This window comes from Macrotis lagotis, chromosome 1, assembly GCF_037893015.1.
Source record: "Macrotis lagotis isolate mMagLag1 chromosome 1, bilby.v1.9.chrom.fasta, whole genome shotgun sequence".
Taxonomy (NCBI): Eukaryota; Metazoa; Chordata; class Mammalia; order Peramelemorphia; family Peramelidae; genus Macrotis; species Macrotis lagotis.
In genome coordinates, this window is record NC_133658.1 from 847944704 (window position 1) to 847966282 (window position 21579).

At 40.6% G+C, this 21579-nt stretch overlaps 1 protein-coding gene across 2 annotated transcripts in view; it reads right to left on the bottom strand.

The window, feature by feature from the left end:
* Positions 1-820: 820 nt before the first annotated feature.
* CLSPN (claspin) overlaps positions 821-21579 on the bottom strand; it is a 36244-nt gene continuing 15485 nt past the window's right edge. Inside the window, exons 5-25 of one of the 2 annotated variants that reach the window (XM_074217520.1) lie at positions 21026-21103; positions 20720-20792; positions 18651-18759; positions 17685-18253; positions 15678-15875; positions 14479-14690; positions 12893-13083; positions 12568-12632; positions 10962-11161; positions 10105-10259; positions 9072-9298; positions 8617-8704; positions 8146-8230; positions 7761-7933; positions 5422-5586; positions 5195-5316; positions 4833-4960; positions 4200-4305; positions 3315-3397; positions 2536-2697; positions 821-2262 (exon numbers count right to left, since the gene is read on the bottom strand). In XM_074217520.1, coding sequence (XP_074073621.1) covers positions 2158-2262; positions 2536-2697; positions 3315-3397; positions 4200-4305; positions 4833-4960; positions 5195-5316; positions 5422-5586; positions 7761-7933; positions 8146-8230; positions 8617-8704; positions 9072-9298; positions 10105-10259; positions 10962-11161; positions 12568-12632; positions 12893-13083; positions 14479-14690; positions 15678-15875; positions 17685-18253; positions 18651-18759; positions 20720-20792; positions 21026-21103 — 3294 coding nt within the window. In that variant the 3' untranslated portion in view covers positions 821-2157. Of the gene's footprint in view, positions 2263-2535; positions 2698-3314; positions 3398-4199; positions 4306-4832; positions 4961-5194; positions 5317-5421; positions 5587-7760; positions 7934-8145; positions 8231-8616; positions 8729-9071; positions 9299-10104; positions 10260-10961; positions 11162-12567; positions 12633-12892; positions 13084-14478; positions 14691-15677; positions 15876-17684; positions 18254-18650; positions 18760-20719; positions 20793-21025; positions 21104-21579 lie in introns of both variants that reach the window. The other variant, XM_074217519.1, reaches the window with a different exon arrangement.

Here is a 21579-nt window from a genome sequence, read left to right on the forward strand (position 1 = left end):
CTCACCTGACTCTGACTCCACTGACTTTCCCACCTTGGATGCTTCTTCCTCCCTCTCCTCTTTACAGCTCCTTTTGAGTATTGTCTTTTCCCCATTCAATTATAAGCTCCTTGAGGACAGAGATTGTCTTCCTTTGTTTTGTATGGATATCCTCAACACTTAACACAATGAACCTCACATAGTAGATACTTAATGCTTATTAACTGACTCCCAAGTTAGTGATTCAGTCTGAATCCATCTCTCAAAAGGGCCAAAAAAATCCATGAATTCTATTCAGTCACATAAAGAAAAAGGAATGCTACCTGTAAAGGTGGGGAAGCTGTTACCAGAGGAAGGAACTTCCCTGTCTAAGGGAAAGGGACTAGAAACCTAGCTGGGATGAGACTTTTCCACATGGTACCACTTACTTTGGGGAAAGAATCAGCCATTTTCCAGACTTCAATCCCCCATTCTTCCCCAACCTGGAGAAAGTGAAGATGTTTGGCCTTGGGATCCTCTGCTAGAGAAAAAAATTTGAGTCATAGCAGTGGATGGGGGCCAAGGAGTAAGGAAAGAAGAGAGACAAGCAGCTGGAAATATGAAAAATAGGCTTGAAAGATACAAAATCCAAGAAAGAAAGGCTGGCTACAAGCTTGGCATTCGACCAATAAAACTTTCAGTGAATCCAAGGTCCCAATAAAGGGAAAACTGCAACAGTTCTCTGGATCAGCATGCTAAGGGTACACCCTTTTGATGAGATATTTTCCCTAGTTTTTTAAATGAAACATATATGTCCTGAAAAGAGATGTGTAACTGACCTGAGAATTCAAAAATATGTTACTTTGGTCTCACACATTGACATTTATTATAAACTACATCTGCATTAAGAGATTTTTATACAACTGCCCCCCCCATAAAATTACAAATATACAAATAGCTTTCTTTGCCACATAACATCAGAATCATTAGTGTTGGAAAACACTGAAAGAAACCCCAGATCTAATAGTACCACTTGAATTAATGTGCAGGAGGGGAGCTCTTCACTGTTTAGAATGGCTCAGTCTGGGCCACCTACTCACTCATTCAGTTTTTTCTTTGGGGAATCCTGGCTCATCAGGTTAGGGGAAAACCTCTGAGAATTTTGGATGGCTAAGAGAGAATAAGGAGGCTTGGACAGTTCTCTTCAACCACAATGCTCCTAACATTTTGGCAAAAGAGAAAAATAGGGCAAGAATGGCACAGTAGTTGTCTCTTGCATTCATTAATTAAAGATAAAAATGCCACTGCCCTGGTCAGGGAAGGGCCACACATTCAGCTCTGGAAAACTACAATGGGAGAAAGTGGGAAGATTCTCCTCCAGGGAGTAAGAAGGAAGAATCCTAGAGAAATCTCTTATTAAAGAAGGTAATTTTGGTCAGGAGAAAAGATTTCCTATCTCAAAGAGAATTTAAGGGAAAAAAGGAGGAAGATTCTCCCTGCTTCATGCCTTAGGCTTGAAATATCCTCACTTTATCCTATTTCCTTTCCCTATCGATCTTACCTTAACCAGGGAGGGCCTGAGTGCTGGGAAAACAATCTTTTTCAAGACTGTACCATAAAAACAGCAAAGGCATATTTTTGGAAATTTTGAGTTGATTTAGGGAGAGGAATCGGGATGTGTGTGTGTGTGTGTGTGTGTGTGTGTGTGTGTGTGTGTGTGTGTCCATGTGTGTGCAGAGACATTTATAATACCAGTCTCTGAAAGTCTATCACCCTGGATCTTTTTGAAGGCAATAATACTACTATGGTGACTGCCACTGCCACTGCTATCAACACTGATTTCTTTCTTAACATCGTACTTCTTTAATTTATAATCTCCCTCCCTTCTCCCTACCCTCAGGGTAGTCCTCTGTGGTGATGAACTGAGGAAGGAACACTTGAGCTACCTGTTCCAGAGCCCTGTCCCATCCCAAGCACTAACTGCAGCAAATCTGTGGCCAACCAGTCTGATACAGCAGCAAAGCAAACTGTGTACAGGAAGTACTGAGCTCTGTCCTCCAAGTTTCTTCTTAATGTGCTGACTGGGAAGAGAAGAGAGTAGGTTGGAGAAGAAATCAATTCCAACCCTTGGTGCCAGGAATGTCCCAAGACGGCTTCTGATTCACTCCAAGTGGCTGTTGGCCTCAAATTCCAACAGAGTTAGCTTTCCAAGTACTTAAAGATGCTCCGGTTTGATCCTAAAGTGCTGTCTGCTTTGAGGTGCTTGGGAGATGGGGAGGCCAAACGTAGGCCCTTTCTCTTCACCTACAAGGCAGAGAAAAGTCAGTAACAGTAAACAGCCCTACACAATCAAACACTTTGGAATGTAACTCTTAACTAGGAAGTTCCTTAATTTAAATAGGTTAACAATGAAACAAAATACATATTTTCTGAATAGGCCAACATGTCTACCATCCTGAGGGTAGCAAGGTTCTGGGGTCATGTTTGACAATATGGGAAATTCTAAGTCCAAAGAGTTAGTCATTGTAACAGCAGCCTCAGTCACAGAAGCAGGGGATATAATGCAGAAGCCCCTACCTGAGGCTTGGAAGGCTCCTTTGCCTCCTCATTCTTGACTGGGGAGAGTGTGTGGAAGACAAAATTCCTGGAGTTTCGAGGAGCACTGGGATTGAGGTCTGAGAGGGTTGACAGCTTCTGGAGCAGGGTTTTGGGTTGATTCAGCAGTGAGCCTGTCCGTAGCTGAGAAGAGAGACAAAGAAGCCTGGGGATCAATTGCCCCAAACTGGGCATAGGGTTAACAGAGAGGAATCCTTCATTTCTTTTGGTTTCATTAAAGGTTCCTTTCCAAGGTCCACACTGCTTCACTGCAGACGTGGTACAGAGTTTGCTTCTGTTTCCATCTAGCCCTAACAAAGCAAGCTCCAGCCTCCATCCTCCCACCAGCAACCCAAGTCAATCAAGAAACATTTCCTAAATGTCTACTAGGTGCCAGGCAGAAGGTTAGGGACTGGGAATACAAAGAAAGGCAAAAGATAGAACCATGAGGGACACCCATGGCTAGCAGGCAGGACCTGGATGAAGAGCCAGCAAAGGAGACCAAGAAGGACTGGTCAGAGAAGTAGATGGAGAAATGAGAGACCAATGACTCAAAAACTCAGAGGAAAAAAAGGATCAAGGAGAAGAAGGGAATCAAACAAGAGAGGCCACAAACAGATCAGAAAGGATGAGGGCTGAGAAGAGGCCACTAGATCTGGCAGTGAAGAGCTCACTGGCATCTCTGGAGAGTCAGGTTTTGTTGAAGGATGAGGGTGGAAGCCAGGCTGCAACAAGGAGGGAGGAAATGGATATCAACCAACCTGGTGGGTACTGCCAGGTCTGATGGCTTCAAAGGGGCTCCTGGGCAAGGTTTTTGCTTCTTGAACAACAGGGACATGGTTGACTGGAAACAGAAAAATGAACATGTATCTTACCTGGCAATGGCACAGAAGAAACTTGTTCTGAGCAAAGCTGCGATAGCAAGCTTTTAATTCTTAACTGTTTAGCCAATAATGCAAATAAACCAAGAGCTGGATGGCAGATGACAGGATATCCTTTTCAGTTCTAAATATATGATCTTATGAACCCAGAAGCAGGTACTGTGTGATAATTTTATAATAGTGGCTTGGACTAGAGTAGATAATCATTAGAAATCTGTAGTGTTAATTAAGTCTGTTGGGAAGGAAGGGCTTGGTAAGCCTTATAGCAATATAGAAATATGAAATTTATTATTGTTTTAAGGATAAAGTAGGACTCTCCGTCTGCATAACGCTCTATGATACTGTGTGGGTGGTGGGCATTCTGGAATGCATTATTAACAGGAGGCAATGAAGCCCTAAGAATGTGACATGACTAAAAGCTGCAACAGTCCTGAGCCTGGGGGACAAAGTAACACTCAGGCTCTCATGAAAGACAGATGGTGCCCCTGATTTTTCCAGAGCTCCTTTCCTTCTAGGACTAGAAAGATGCCCAGATAACCCTTATACCCTGTGGAAATTGTGCTGAGATTATATATGGTCTCATTTTTATTTGATGCAACATGTTTGGGATTATGCAAATAAGTCACAAAAATGGAAACCGCAAGATGCTCATGACCCCCAAAATCTCAGTTACTAAGATGCCACAGATCCTTCAACTTGGATTGGTCTTCTTCCTCCATGAGCAATCCAAGCAGACTGAACTTAAACACTGGGTAGCCAGCTCACCTTTCTTCTCAAGTGCTTTAGCAGTGGCTTTCTTAGCCAGCATCATAAACTGACTCTCTTCTCCAATTTGATCTTCCTCTTCAACTGTAATTTTCCCCTGCTGAGCCTGTAAATAAAACTCATGTGTCATTAGCTGAAAAAAATCACACAACTTTCCCAGAACTCCACAAAGGGCTGCCCTATCAAATTTGGGGTTATGGGGCCAAGGCTACTGAGTAATCAGTCTTCTTTTTTATAATATGTTTTAAGCAACAGGTTGACACATAGACATGTTTCTGTATTTTTTCTGACTACCTGAGCTACATCAAGCAACCTTGACTGTACAAGTAGCTACATGGGAATAGCTGGAAATTTCTGCTTACTGGAACAAAGACTTCAAAGGCTGAGATCTGTTATAAACCAAGGAAATTCATTCCATGAGCAGTTTTTCCCAAGGAGACACTTAAGGGCACCATTGGAGGCCCTGGCCCACTGGCTGGTCCCTACCAGCCGCAGAACTTTAATATGGGAACCAGGGAGATATCTAGTCTAACCCAACAGAGGAGGATTCTGAGGCCCACAGAGGATGAGAAATTTACTAGTAATCTGTGAATACTGGGATAAGACTGAGTATATTTCCCACAGACTTGGTACCTGGTCCCGAAGCCACTGCTCTCGCTCAATTCGCTCTTTCCTCCATTTGGCTTCTGTTTCATCAAATTGCTCTTCATTCTGATCCTCATCAGAGTCTCTATGGAACATGTCCATCTGGGAAGCATCATCTAAATCAAGAGAATTGTGGGGGTCAGTTTTCTCTAATCTCAGGAGACAAAATCTGGACAGGTGCATACATCTGCCTTGAGGAAAACAGGAATTCACAATGTATTAATTTAAAACCTATCCAAAACTCTGAGGGACAAGACTGAGTGCCATCACGTGCTTGGCATTTGGCTTCCCATTTTCATATTAAACAACAGAAATCCACAAAGTTCACATTCCTTGTCCCCAAATCTCACCTATGTTTTTCCAACGGAATTTCCTCATTCGTCCAGGGCCATCACTATGCAGGTCTCCATCAGCCAGATACATCTCCTGGTATAAGCGCAACTGTCGTTTGTCATCATCCAACATAGCTTTCCTACAAATATAAAAAGGTCAGAATCAGAATCAACAACACACTGAATGCAAAAATCTCTTAAGATCTTCATGCCTGCTCCTCAGAGGAGTTTGCCAGGATACTTGCATGTGTATTTTGTTGACCTGATCCTGCAGCTCTGCGTTGGAAGGAAGCTCTTCATCAATTACATCTTCTTCATATTCATCGATCTCTTCCCCATCGTACTCATCCTCACTTCCCACTTCACTCCCTGACACCTCTGCCTCATCCTCCAGGTACTTCTTCAGCCTCCTAGAGAGAAAATTTGAAGACTGTTAAAAAAAAAAGCAAAAAACAACCAAACACACACAAATTACATACACACAAACATGCACACCCCTAAGGAACCACTGGGGAAAAAAGCAGACTCTGTTCCCATCCCCAACAGGCTGTCTTGTAATCACTGGACTTGCTGGACTGATCAAACCAACTATATTTTGCTTTCAATTACAGTACATCAGGGGAGGCTTAATGGGTGTGAGAGAGACAGAATGGAAACAGAGAGTACAGGCAGGTGGTACAAAGGCTTTCCTTTCACAGCTCTTTGGATGCTCCTATTCATCTCCCTCCCTAATCTCCATTCCAGTCATCAGTAGGAATGAGCTCAAAGAACAAGAAGAGTCCTCAGAAATTTTTTAGATCTGGAAGATCATTTTTTATAAAAGAGGAAACTGAGGCCCAGAGAAGAAAAGTGACTTGCCCAGGGTCATAGAGATAACTTAAATTCAGGTCTTTAGACTCCAAATTCAGTGTTTCTATCACTATGCCAAGTAACGTGGGGGCAGCTAGGTGGCAACCCTTGAAAGTAGTGATTGCCATAATGAGCAAAATAAGGGACAAAAGTGGTACAGTTGTATAAATTTAGAAAAAGCAAAATTGTAGGGCTATGATTGATTGAGCATAAAAATATACTCATACAAAATGAAAGTTCCTTGCTTCCTATAGCAAGTTGAGACAAGTTTTGGTCAAATGCCTCCTTCTGTCGGCTATGTCAGCACTGAACTTGTACAGCAAGACCCTAGAAGGTGCCCTTGACCCCAGATACTCTGTTCTTGTTTTGGATCCTGACTCAACATCTGCCCTGTCTTCTGCCTTTGGCCCTTTGGCTAAGCAGCCCACTCCTGGTATTATCAATCCTGTTAAAGAATTTTGGAAGAAGTCCCAAGCTGTAGCCAGGCCTCTCAGCTTTGGAAGGTTCCAACACCTGGGGTGCAATGGACTCAGTTTAAGCTCCAGTACAAGACTCGATCAAATGTTGTATGACTCTGGACAAGTCACTATGACAAGGTTTGTCATAGTTCCTCATCTGTATCTATACCTTAGTAAAGAAAACCCCAAATACAGTCAGGAAGAGTCAGACATGATTGGAATAACTGAACATACAGCAGTTCAGGTGAAAAAAACTCCTAGAATTTTTAGTGAATTACAGGTATTATACAAGTCAACAAGGTGAGCAAGCTACTAAAAAAAAATCTTAACATAATAACTGCTACATTAAAAAAGACATAATATTCTGATCAAGGGAGGCAACAGCTCACTATAAGGTGCATTGGTGAAATACTATGTTTAGATATAGATACATTTTAGGAAGCAAATGCAGGGTTGGGGGGGACAGGGCAAGAGAAATGGAGATATGACCAAAGAAGAGTCGAGAGAATTAGGGTTGCTTTAGGTGAGTGAAGAGATGATCTGACAGATGGAATATGGGATAAGAAGATGATAACTTAGAATGATTCCATGTAGTTCCAGAAGGCAAAAATAAAAACTTTTATTATAGAAGTTACAAGGAAGCAGATTTTGAGGTCAATGGAAAGAATTTTTTTTTATCATGTGGAGCTATCCAGAAATACAATAATAACTATTCACCTTTTTATAATGGTTAAGATTTAAGAAATACTTTTCTTACCTTAACCTATGAGGTGCATATTATTGCAATCATAGGCACATTATTATTATTATTATTATTATCATTATCATCATTATTATTATTACTGTAGTTGTTGTTGCTGCTCTTCCTTTTTTAAAGAAGAGGAAACCAAAGCTCACAGAGAGGAGGTCAAATGACCTGCCAAAAATAACATGGATTGAAAGAGTCAGATCTGGGACTCCAAGTTCCATACTCCTTTCATCACACAACAGAGTTGTTCATCATGGTAAGTGTTTTAGCTAGAAGGCACATTCTAGAAAAAAATCCTTCAGTTTCTGAGAAGTTGGACCTTTCTAAAATCTTAGGAGTCTATGAGGACTGAAAGAAAAGTTAAATGCAACTCAAGAGAAATGAAGGCCTTACTTTTAGATGAACCCTGCTTCTCCCGGTAAGAACCTGCTGACTCTCAAATATGGGCCTAACCCAGCGAAGCTATGAAGTTTACAGGGGAAATTGTGAGTGGGCCCACATAGTGGTAGAAGTAAGCAGAATCCCTTACATTTGCCTTTTTTGTCTTTCAGACTGCTTTAAGAGTTCTTCCTCATCATCATCTTCCTCATGGGCTTCCAGTTCAGAAGCTTCATCATCATCTTCCTGAACTTCAGAAACTTCATCATCATCTTTATCTCCCTGGGCTTCAGAAGCTTCATTGTCAGATTCAGAATGTTCTCCCTACCACATAAAAAAAAGAGAATCACACCTGAGACAAAACACACTAAAATGTACTTTTAATGGAAATCAATTTTGCAATCCTTTGTTCAAACAAACATCTATGGATTTGCTTCTGACAAAATGCCAAACTTGGGAATTTCAAATGTTTGGGCAGGAGAAAAACAATGTATCCATGTGAAGTTCAATCATTTCCCCAGGGTCCTGAGACTTACTTCTTCACTATCAAATACATTGCTATCAGTAACAAGCTGAAAATCACCAAACTCCTCTTCTTCTTCTTCTTCATCTTCCTGTTCCCTGAAATGCAAATCAGTAAATAAGCTCTTAAAGGCAAACTAAGTAGCAATCAACCAAACCAAGAATTTAAATTCCTGCTTTCAAGTCTGCTCTTACTACTATGGTTATTTCAGGAGGTTAGCTAATGAGGCTCCCAGTTTCTTGCTAATTCTCTTCTCCTCTTAACACAAATGAAACTATTAAAACACCCTCCTGACAATGATACCTCCTTATCATGCAAAAGTGTAACACTGATGTGATGAAAAGCTAACTCCTTTTCCCCAGGGAATAGAATCCATAGGATAATGAAAGCCCACTAAATCTCAGGAAAAGAGTCCTGGGATTTAGTAAGGTGGGCTCTAACTCCAGGGAGAATCAGGATATTCCCAATAATCATGGGGACTCACCTATCTGTTGGGAAGGAGCCTGAACAAAGAGCAAGGGCTTCAGCCATTGGGTCATCAATGCTCATCTCCTTCTCCTGCTTGGAGGACTCTGAAGGAACAGGAGTTGAAAAAGCTATTATCACAAAGAGCAAAAGGAAGATTAATTAGTATATAAGCAGAGATTGTTAGCTGAGCAAATCTCAAAGTAAGTAAACCAAAGACTACTCTCCCCCCAATCAAATTATCATAGTAAGTGAACAAGCAGAAAATCACAAATCACAGTCCATTTTTAAAAAAATTTATAGTTGCTGCTTTATCATGCTGAGGAAACCAAAACTTCTAGAAAAATATACCATCAGTTCTGGAAAGAAGACTATTGTACCCAAGGACCTCATTTCTCCAAGGAAAAACAAGATTCTTTTCTGCAACAGAGTCTAGGTTATGATTAGACCTAAAACTGTATCTATAGTACTTACCTTGAGAAGTGAATTTCCCTGAACAAAGACCCAGAAGTTCCTCCATGTCCTCCTTTCTGTCATTCTTCTCAGGCAAAGATTTTTCAGCCTGAGACTTAAACTTTCCTGTACATAAATCTAACAGCTCATCCATGTTAGCATCCATGGCATTCTCATCCATACTGGCCAATGGCACCCGTGGTTTCAAAGCCTGGTATTTATTTCGGTGATTCCCAACATTTAAGAACCTAAAAATACAGACACTGAGTTAATTACCAGGAGATATCTTTTAACCTAGCATCTTCCCCCTGAGATCTCACACAGTACTTTGTCTTCCCCTTTATCATGGAAAATAGTATATCATCCCTGCTAATAGGATGTAAACCTCTCTAAGGGCATTGCTTAGTACAGGGTTCCATTTCCAAGCAGGTACTTAATTAAATATCTATTGAAGGAATGACTTAAAGCATCAATGACAAGCTTTAACAAACTCTTGCCTCCAAAAACCTTCTTTATATAAGGCACAAAAAAGAGGTTTAAATTCAAAACAAGAGGATTAAAAAATCCAAACATCAACTCTTACTAATCCAACAGGGAAGAAGATATTTTGGTGAAAAAAACTATGGCTATTCTAAAGGAAAAGGACGTTGGGTTTCAAAGCATACATTCATTTCAAGAGACCTATGTGGACCAGATGGTATGTCTATTTAGCATGACAGAACCCTTTCAATCCTTATTCCAGTGAAATAGTGACCATACAAAATAGTAAGAAGGATGCAAGGATATTTTATTTATTTAAAGAACACCATCTGTGCAATTCAAAGAAGCAAACCATCCAAGAAATGATCCTAGCAAAGTCTATTTACATGTTGTCATCTATCTGTAGAAGACTTTGTTCAAACTTGCAGAGCACAATCCTAGTGGTCCACACACCTTCTCTTTCTCAGAAGTCGGCACTCAGCACAGATGGAGTGACAGAAATTCACTTTATTTTTAACAAAATCAAACGGCACCCAACCAGCATTCCCACCCACGGGAACATAAGACTACCTACCCATCTGCATCTAACAGTTGGCTCTGAGTGTCATCTTCTAAACAGAACTGGAAGTCTCCTGCTCCAAGGAAGAGAGTTTTCGGCTCCGGGGAGGCGTTATACAGCTCCTGGGAATCCTCTATGGGAAGGGAAGGCTCAGACAGCTTCCCTGAACTCTGGCAGCAAAACAAAACCAAACAAAAACAAAACGTTTTACAAATGTCAGTCACCACCATGACAACAACAGAAGCTACTATATGAAACATTTATTCCACTCCCAGGAAATCACAGTTGAAGAGGACAATGTACAGCAATGAAAAGAAGAAAGGAAGACACTTCCAAAATGCAGGAGGCCAATTGGGGATCATTTCTGATGTTTATGTTGGGGGTGATAAGGAGGCAGAAAGGACAAGGAGACACTGTTAAGTTCCCCAAGTCTCTTCAACAGTATATATGAAGCACCTGCTATGTACAAAGCATTGTGCCAAGTGCTGGAGAGACAAGGACCAAAATAAAAGAGCTCCTGCCTTCAAGAAGCTTATGTTCTGCTAGGAAACTCAAGGTTCCATAAGTACCAAGGATAATGTACAAAGGAGTTTTAAGATAGAATGAGAATACTGATAGTAATTCAGAAAGACTTCACCCAGCAGTGGTCACACCTAAGCAGTCCTCTGCAGGAGGCTGGGGTTCTGAGGGGAACTAAGAAAGGCCTAAGACACCTGAGGACTACCCACGCAAAGGGACAGGACTAAGAGCTTCTGCAACCCAAAGTGAGAAGCCGAACATTGGAAGCTGACTAGCAGAGATGTATTTTGTTCAGTAATGAAATAGAGGAAATTGAGAGAAGGAAGAGAATGGGAAAATGATCACCATCTTACCTTGGAAGTAGAGCTGATCAAACTTGCTCGAAATAACCCAGGGGAAGGAGATCGGAATCCCCCATGCCCAAGGAAAAAGCCAGTCCCTCGGCCTGACTGCTTATTGCAAGGCTGATAGGGTGCGATCATGGAGCCAATCATCTCAAAACTGCTGTTGTGGCTGCTCTCCTTTGTTAGCAATGAGCATGAATCATCTTCTTCTACAGAAAGAGAAAAAGCTTCTAAATGCATTACCCTACAAATAGGATAGGGGTGGGTCTATTTGGAGCCAAGTTGAATTGTGAATTAAACTGTCAGATAAAATTCCTGACAAACCCCACAAATTACATGCTCCAATACATTAAGAGAAGGTAAATTCTTGGGTAAAATACTGAAGCCCTAAAAAAAAAATCTCTACAATTACAGATTGTAACTTTAAACCAAAAGGTTGTTGAGAGTTCTCACTTCTTCCATGAAGTCGATCAAAGTTTCCCTTCATACCAGTCTGGACCTAGTACTTCCATGATTATTCTCCCCCACTCACAGGCTTAGTTATGACCTCCACAGGATGAAAATCCCTCACTAGCATTCCTATGAATCAAGCCATTATCTCTATGGAACCCATTGGTTGTCCACAATTACAACACAGGACTCAATTCAGGTTTCTGGAATTCTGACAGAAATACAGACTCAGAGTTGGAAGGGACCCTATCGACTATTTTAGCAGTACCTGAACAGGAATCTCCTCTATCTACAATATCCCCATCTAGTGATGGATAATCCACTATTCCCCAAGGCAGTCCATTCCATTTCTGGATAACTCTATTATTAAGAAGTCTTTCCTTGGATTGAGCCAAAAATTTGTCTCTTTGTTCCTTCCATTCACTATTCTGATCTCTAGGTCCATGCAAAATAAATTTATCCTTTTTTCCAAATAAAGACCTTTCAAATACTAGAATGCCCTTCTAACCCTTAATTTCTTCAGGCTACATATCTTCAGTTCCTTCAACCAATCCTTGGGGGAGACATAGTGTCAAGGTCATTCTGATCACCTCCTTCAGACATGCTTCAACTTACCAATATCCTTCCAGGGTGCCTAGAATTAAAAGCAATTCTCCCAATATGATCTGACAAAGGACAGCAGAACTAGTTTCTCCCTTCTTCAAGTCATCATGCTCCTCTTAATGAAGCTCAATAATACATTATAGCTTTTCTGGCTGTTGTGGCATACTACTGATTCATATTGAGCTCCCTTTAAAAACCTTATCTTTCATGTTTCCATTTTGTTATTATAGGCAATCAGGGTTAACACAGCTAGTGACATTCTGTGGTCACATTTGAATCCAGGTCCTCCTGATTCCAGGGCCAATGTTCTCTGCCCTGAGCCAACTTGGTGCCCTAAACCCAGCCTTCTCAATCTTCATTTATGCAGTTGATTTTTAAAAACCTATAGAAAACACATCCTCATGCAGAAGTATCTGTCTTAGTCATCTGAAAGACTAGCATTCAAACAACTGTGCTTGGCTAAGCTGAAACTGGTCAGGAATTGTTACCATTGTCTGAGATCATCATTCTCTAAGAAGTCCAGATCTGACAAAGCTCTAAAAAGAAGGAACCAAGTACTTACCCAATTTACTAGGTCTTTTGCCTGTGCTTTCATCAGTCTCAGATTTTTCTTCAGCAGCAAAATATCTACAAAATAAGAAGGTAGAGTCAATAATGATCTTCTCCTGAATCTAAACAACAGTCTGAGGCACTCTAAAAGCAAACAGCCTCAACAATTCAATAGCCTCTGAGGGCAACAGTATCCTTGCATATTATACAATATTTGGGGTTCAGAAGCATGATTCCGTCATGAAAAAAAAGGTGAAAATTCATTTAACAGTTCTTCAGACCAATCAGAAACAATAATTCCTAAAGAGAAATTCTCCTCCCTAAGTAAAACCACTTACCCCATTTTGGAAAAGCTGTCTTTGAATAGCAGCAAGGTAGACTCCAAAGTGGGAGGCTTAGAAATAGAGCTACAATCAACAGCCTTGAAAATTTCTGTGCTGTCAACAATGTTGTCCTTATCCATTTCTTTTTCTTCCTCTTTCATATCCTTGTCTTCCACGTCGTCATCATCATCAAGAAATTCTCCTGTCTTTATAAATAGCACCAAAAGGGGTGGGGGGGAGGGGAGAGCAAGCAAACCATTAGCCTGAAGAGCAAACAAACCATCTTCTTACAGTCTAGGAATGCAACCTAATTTGAGTCTGCCCTGAGCAAAAGTCATACTAATTTAATTCCTGCGCTACCAAGACCATGTTTATCCATGTTATCTCATCTGATTCTTTATGATGAAGAATAGAGGTAAAGGAAAGTGAAGGGGGGATTGTTCTCTCCAGCTTAGAGAAAGAGGACTGAAACTCTTAGAAATGAAGTGATTTGCTCAAGGTTAGAACCTTAGAACTTTTTTTTTTTTTTTAGATTTTTCAAGGCAATGGGGGTTAAGTGGCTTGCCCAAGGCCACATGGCTAGGTAATTATTAAGTGTCTGAGGTCGGATTTGAACCCAGGTACTCCTGACTCCAAGGCCAGTGCTCTATTCACTGCACCACCTAGCCGCCCCCCCAGAACCTTAGAACTTTAAAAAGTTGAAAGAGACCTCAGAGGTCATCTAACTCTGGGTCCTATCACCTATCCCCAGTAGAGAGCTGGTCATCAAAGCTGTTCCTGAATACTTCCAGATACAAGGAACTCTCTGGGTAAGTCCTCCTGTCAGTCAGCTCCAGGTCATAGAAAGCTCTTCCTTAGGTTAGGCCTAAACAGGGCTTCCTGAAATGTCTCTTCATCTAGCTCTGCAATTCTAGGGCTACAAAAATAAATGTAATCCTCTTCTCAAATACTTTCAGATACTTAGATCCCCTCTTAGTATCCTCTTCTAGACATCAAACCACCTCAGTTACCTAGTGAGATCATGTTTATAAAATATTATTCTTATTGCTACTTACAAAGGCCTCAAAGTTTCATATTGGGGAGGGGAAGGCAAAGAAGGGAGGGTCTCCCTCCTAGATTATTGCTGATCCAGGAAAGCCTCTCTACCTTGAGATTTCATTCCCACACCCTGGAAAGTCAGCAATTAACAATGGCCCAATTTGCTTTTCCCTTTTATTCTAAGTACAGAAACAATTAACTAAATCATTAAAGGAGAGCAAGAGCCTATTTATACAAAGGGGTCTCAATTTCACTTTTACATTCAAAAATAGATACCAACAAATCAGAGTTGCAGCTGAGGTTCTGAACATTGTAGGTGTTCAGTAAATGGTGCTGACAATTGAAAACCCTGGAAAACAACCCTAAGGATCATGGAACAGGGTATGCTGTCACCTCAATCTGGGCAGCTTAAATATCTTAAGTAACTGAACATGCTTATTATCTTTCTCTAGCAACAATGCCAGAAATAATATCTTCCGCCAGTCTGATTTTCTTTCCTTCATTAATCATGACTTAGTCAGCAAGCATTAAAAAGGTAACAAAATTATACAATTGCCAGAGACCTCCTGATTGCCTTCCTCCTCCTCCTCTTCCTCCTCCTCTTCCTTTTCTGATTCATCTGTCATCTCCTCCTCCTCCTCCTCCTCCTCTTCCTCTTCCTCAAACCCATCCTCATTATCTAGCTTGAGCAGCGCCTGCCGCTTCTGGCGCTCCTCGAGTCTCCGGAGTTTCATTGCTTCCTGGAGTTTAGCTTTCAGCACCTGTAGCTTCTCACCTGAGCAAGAAGGAATAACAGAAATACATTAGACACATTACAAAGGATCTTTTAAAAATCCAGTTTTTAAGTAACCAGATTTGAATGGCAATGTCCTGAGTATTTCTTCCTTTTGTAAAGTAAGGTTTATTAAACTGATGCTTCACTTCTGGGGCTAAACACAAAGCACAAAACTAGAGAGAGGATCCAGAGTCAAAGTAGTAAATGGCTGGAAGGAACCCATGCTTACCTAGTACAAGCCCTATCTGACACAGAAATCCTCCCTACAGTGTCCCTAACCAGTGTGTTGTGTCTCCCTCCATCAGGCTGGGAGCTCTTTGAGGGTCAAGGACAATTCTACTCTTTATAAATTGTAGTCCCAGGTCTCAGCATAGGCTTGACACATGTTTATTAAATTGGAATTGGTCAAGGAGAGAACCCTCCCCTGTGGGCAAAGCAATACATAGGAACCAGGACAGAAAGCTCTCTTGCTATATGAAATTTCCGGGGAAAGAAGTTAAGAGTATGAGGCTAGTCGCGTGAGAGAGCTCCTGTCACAGGCCAGGCCCACATCCTCAATACAGCCAATCATACTATCTAGGGGGTGGGGGGTGGGGAGGAATTCAGGACCCAGGGGGAGGTAGTCCCAAAAGAATCAAGATCAACCACACTGGAATACTTTATTCCCTTAACAAGATTAGCAGAACTGATGAGGTTAGAAAGAAGACTAGACTGGGAACAAGGGACCTTGGTTTTCATCCTGGCTCTGCTACTAAGCTTCCCATGTTACCTTGGGCAAATCATTTCCCCTAGTTTACCTAAAGCTTCGGGTTCCTCATCTGTAAAATGAGCTGCTTAGATGATCTTGCACTCTGAGCATCCTTTAATTCTGTGATATTCCCAGACTCCCTAGTGTAGGGACACAGTAGCATCAACAATCTGCTAACAGATGGCATTTTCTTTAGAGGGCTAAATAAATGCCCAGAAACATAACAGCTCCATAAATACCTGGCTTTGCATAGCTCACTCCATCTAATTTCTCTGTTGCCAAAGTCAGGGGCACCATGTCGGCCTTCAGTTCTTCCTTGCCATCAGCACCTGTCTCCTTCACTATGATGCTCAAATTCATCTTTCGTTCAGACACAGTTTGAGCCTTGACTGTAGGACATGCGTGCTTCCAGAAACGCTCCTTCAAAGCTTCCAGTTCTAAAGTAAAACCCCCCAATTCATTGTTTAGTTTTTAAGCCCAAAGGGCTTCTTTAAAAGTAAAGAGCAAAACAATCAGTTAGCGAATCTAATTAACTGCTACTCTGGTAGCAGCACTGGTAAATGTTTTTGTGGGGGACTTGGTTAAAAAAAAGTAATATACATTTATGCATGCATATTTATTTATTTGTGTGTGTGTGTGTGTGTGTGTGTGTGTGTGTTTGTAGAACTTTACCTTACTGAATTCTGTTGCATCCTCCAGTTCTATAAGGTTGCTTCCCTGTTCTGCCTTCAAAATATGCTATACAATTCCAATAGTTCCCACTAGCACTATTTCACTAATGGAGACTGAACAAATTTGGTTAAGCAAGAAATCTTCCCTAACAGATGTGTTCACAATCTATTCAAGAAAATACTGGCAAATGGCCAAATTCTAAGTACTATGGTATAAAGAACACAAATCTAAATTACGTGGATTAAACATATTAGGTCAATCAGAAGTATTTCTTGTCTCTGTTAGGTCATCACTATCATCATATTATTATTATTTTTTGTTCTGCTAGAACAAGTGCCCAAGAGGTACCAAAGCCTAAGTCCTACACCAAAGCCCATCAGGTTGGGGCTCTAGCAGCTGTGAGAATTGGTTAAGTCTATGGAACAAGATGCCCCTGGCCAGATACTCCCTAAGGTGCTTGCCCTCCCCTCCCTTTCCAGCTTCTTTTTCTGTACTGTCTTCCCCCATTAGATTGTAAGCTCCTTCAGGGCAGGCGTCTTTCCTTTTCTTATTTGTATCCCCAGCACTCCCAATAAATGTTTACTGAATTGAACTGAAGCAGCACTGTGGAGGTAAGAGACTGGAGAGAACCTTTTCTGAGACTAGCTCTGTTTTAAAAGAAAAATAGAAAAACTACAAACACACCTAGGAAGCACCTACATGACTTTCTCAACGGCCACTAATACTAACTGAGCAACCTTCTCTGTACTATTAACTACAGCTCTCTTCAGAACTTTCTAAAGAATTTCTCATTATTGTTGCACCAAGAAGTACAATTAGCAGGCTGATTTTTAGAATCATAATATCGGGGCAGCTAGGTGGTGTAGTGAAGAGAGCACTGGTCCTGGAGTCAGGAGGACCTGAGTTCAAATATAACCTCATACACAAAATAATTGCCTAGCTGTGTGACCTTAGGGAAGTCACTTAACCCCACCATCTCGCAAAAACAAAAAGAAAAAAGTCAAAAAAATAAAATAAGAAACCCTTCACAAATGTAAGGCTAACTAATAGAATCTTTAGGATACATGCACAATAGTAACATAAAATTCATCCCTTCCCCTCCCATCTTTCATCTCTATTACTGTATGCAGATATAGAGTATACCCAACATGGGGTTTATATAATTTTTAAAAAACAGTACCCTCTTTTGCCTTCTATATATGTGAAGTCTTCCACTATACTCCAGGGCAGCTATAATAGCATCAAAGATCGGCTAACAGGTTTAAGAATTATCTTTTGATTCCAATGACTCCTGCTTCCCCATTTAAAATCATCATGGGGACAACTAGGTGGCATAGTGGATAGAGTACTGGACCTGGAGTCAGGAGGACCTGAGTTCAAATGTGACCTCCAACACTTAATAATTAACTAGCTGTGTGACCCTGGACAAGTCACTTAATTCCATTGCCTTGCAAAAATCAAAAATCAAATAAAATAAAATCATCACAGATATTTCAAAGTTTTTGCATTAGCTAGCTCCAAGTAGACCAAAAAAAAAAAACAAACAGTGCTATTCAGAAGAGGGCAAGGATTACCTCTATTGGTTTCAGGCTCATCAAGAGTTACAAATGAATCTTCATCAGCCCCCAACCTTGGTTTAATGGAGAGATCTACTCCCAGTCGCTGAAGTTTATCCAGTGTCACCTTCCTTCCTTTTTCTGCTGGAACTATGGCTGTTTCCATAGCTTGCTGCCTGACCTCATCTGCCTTTCCCTGTAGCTCATTCTCTTCTTCCATAACACTGAGTTCAAGTGCTAAAGGGGCCTTAGCCTCTGTCTGTTCCGGTCCCTTACTACTGAAGACACTAGATTCCTGATGATGCTCTGAAATGTCCTCGAATGAAGGGCTTGTGATGTCTTCCTTCTGTTCCTGATCCCCATAACATCCTGGTCCATCTTTTGTCACATCTTCACAAACAGGTTGGTCAGTAGAGTCTGCAGGGGTCTGGGGAACCTCAGGAGCTAAAGGAAATGGTCTTTTCTCACTTTCTGGTTCAGGGCCCATCATCTGGTTAGAGTCTCTGGTGTGGCTGGTGTGGTTCCTATCACTTGGGTTAGTATTGGTGTTGAGTTCTTTGCTGAGCTTTGTCTGATACTTAGATGACCTGTCAGGAGGGAAGCAGTCTAAGGTGAATCCCACTCTCAATGTGGAATGTTCTCAACCTTTAATAAAGTGCTTTGTGGATCATTATTTCACATGATCCACAACCCAGTAAAAGGAAAGTAGGTCAGGAAAGATCACCCCCATTTCATGAATGAAGATGAAATGACTCGCCCAACAAGAATGACTCGGCTAATACAAAGCCCAATCAAGATTCAAAAATCTGAACTAATGCCATTGAGTTCAGGACTCCTTTCATTAGACGATGCAGTCTTTCAACAGTTTTGAGAATTTTTTCTTTGGGAGAAGGATTGGGGGTGAAATGGTTTATCCTAAAAACTGGCTTTTCAAACTGGTGTGTTTAAGAAAAAGCCAGTTATATAAACTAAAAGAGCTCTTACTTCAGTAGTGCCATAGCATTTCCCTGGCCAGAAGGTCTTGGCTTGCGTTTGAAGAAGTCATGAATGGTTTTGTTTTCAGGCATGTGATAGGGAAGAGAAAGTGCGGACTCTGTCAAAGCAGACAAAAACAAGAAGTCAAAGACTGAAGCAAATGCACGGTAAATAATCACATGAAACCCCACTAGCTAACAGTGAGAGGGAAAAAAAATGACACAATCATTTCAACAAAGGGAAGGTCTGAGAACAAAGGATCTTTCTTATGGAGAAGTTATTGTAACTATGGGTCTAGAAATACTAAGTGACCAGGAGTTTCACAATGGCTACTCTTCACACCTTGGAATATCTTCAGATCATGGAATATCTCAAGATATTCAGTCAAACTTTACATGAGGCATAAATTTACACTACAATATGCCTACCTAACAAGCGATCATCTAGCTTCAGCTTTTACCTTCAGGAATGGGAAAATCACTATTTCCCAAGACAACTCATTTAGACTTTTTCTGATTATTAGGAAATTCTTTCCCAGATTGAGATTAAAATCTGCCTCCTCTAACTCTAACACAACAGTCTCTGGATCAGCTTGATCATTCTTTTACTAGACAAAATGTCCCAGACTGAAAAATGATGATTATGTGTTCCATCTAAGTCTCCCCTTATCTAGCTTAAAAATTCACGTTTTCTATAACTATTCCTCCTTTCTGGACAAGTATCCTGGTCACTTGCTTAAAAGTCATTCTCTAGTTTGTCAAGTTTTCTCCTTAAGCATATTATTCCAAATTGAAGCTAATGCTAAGATGTGGACTGAGCAGGGATGGGAACTGAGGGACCACTCCCTCCCTGGTTCTGAATACTAACATCAATACAGCCTAAGACCACATATCAGCTTTTTTTAGCCAAATTGCATTGAACTCACAAAAAAAGCCCAAATCTTTTTCATCTGACCTACTATTAAGCCAGGACTTCTCTATCACAGACTTTTGAAGCTGAATTTTTGAATGCTAAGTACTTTTATTATTGTATTTAATATTATTATATTTGGTCACTGTTTCAATTCCTAGATTAAAATCCTTAGAAATTACAATTCTATCATCTAACATAGTAATTCTCAAGGTTTTTTTTTTTCCACTCATGGTACAATATTATTCTTTGCTGCAAGGAGTCATACATGTACTTGAGACTTGCACATGCACATAAGAATGCAGGTGTAAAACTTAAAAAAAAAGCAAGTGCAAAATTAAAACAATTTGTGGACATGGCACATTGGACTGTAAGGCTACACTGCATTCAGTTTGTGGCACACCAAGAGCAATGCCTTGGCATGTCCTTCAAGAACCACTGATCCCAATGAGTTATAGAATAAAATAAAATTAAAGCGAGATCATATCAGCTCTTTTATTTTATAGATGAAGATACTGATACACAAAGAACTTCAATAACTCATTTAAGTCCAGAACAAGTGAGTAGCAATGTTAAGACTAGAACTGATTCCTGAGTTCCAATTCAATGTCCCCTCCTCTACACAAAGGCAACAAGTTATGGTAAAATGAGGATTGGATATGAGATTCAGGTGCCTGAGTTTCATACCCAAGGATCTTTATGTTTATTATGTAACCATGGGCAAGGCATATTTGGATTTGAATTCTAGCTCTTACTGGTTAATAACTTAAAGTTCCTCTATCTCAAGTTTTCTCATCTATAAAAGGCAATGTAATAAGTCATATTTCCCAACAATGGGGGAGAAGGGAAGATCCTTGTAAACATTACTTGTATTCTCTTCCTCACAAAGATTGTTGTGAGTGAGCAAAATACTTGGCAAACAAACCTCAAGGTGCTAAATAAATGTGAGTTATATAAATTACTTCACTTTACCTCCCAGCTTCATGCCATCCAAAAACTTATTAAGTACACCACTAAGTTACTGATAAAAATAAAAATACTGAACAGAACAGCAGTATAAACTAAAATTAGACATAGGGATGTCAGAAAACATCCCTTGAGCCAAAACTGATTCCCTTACAAAGACATCACTTGTGTTTTCCACAAAGGGCAATGCCTCAATAAATTACCTCGAATAAGACGTTGAGTCTCACTATGTAGTCTTTTCATAGCTTCTTTACTTAGTTTGGCTGCCTTCCTTTCCTTAAAGAGAAAAGAAACCTATGTTGGTGCTTTGCATAAAGATGGATGCTTCATCCTGAAAGAGGCCTCTCATTTTAAGGAAACAAGGAAGAAAAGAAAACGGGGGGGGGGGGGGGGGGGGGGTAGTCACAGAAATATTGTAGGACTTTGTACAGAATAAACATGAAGGAGGAGAAATGAACGACTCAATGGGAAGAAATCAAAGGGAACCTGATTTCTGAGCATTCCTTCACCTTTCTTATCATTCCTTTTGACAGCTCCTTTTCATCGTCAAATGAACAGCCCCCACTTTCCAAAGACAGCTCCTTTTTCTAAAAGACAAGACAGCAAAGTAGTCATCTAAAAGTGAAGAACTGACTTGATTCAGGGAAAAGAGCCCTGGACTGGGGGTTGGGAGGCCCTGGTTCTAGTCCCACTCAAGCCCAAATTCACAAATTCACAATGTGACCTTTGGCATAATCAGGTTCCCTCCTCTGTAAAATGAGGTGGTCAGTCAAATTAACTGAGGGAAGTTGGTAGTTAAAGCATCAGACCTCAAGTCAAGAGGACCTGAGTTCAAAGTCACTAGACACTTCCAACCTGGATGACAATGGGTAAGTCACTTCACCTTGGTTTGCTTAATTTTCTCATCTGTAAAATGGGAATGACGAGAGCATCTGTCTCTCATTTTTGTGAGAATCTGATGAGACAATAATAGTAAAGCACTCAGCATGGAGTCTGATTCCTTATCAATGCTTGCTATTCCTATTAGCTACTAGATATAGTCTCTTAGAGCCCTCCCAGGCCC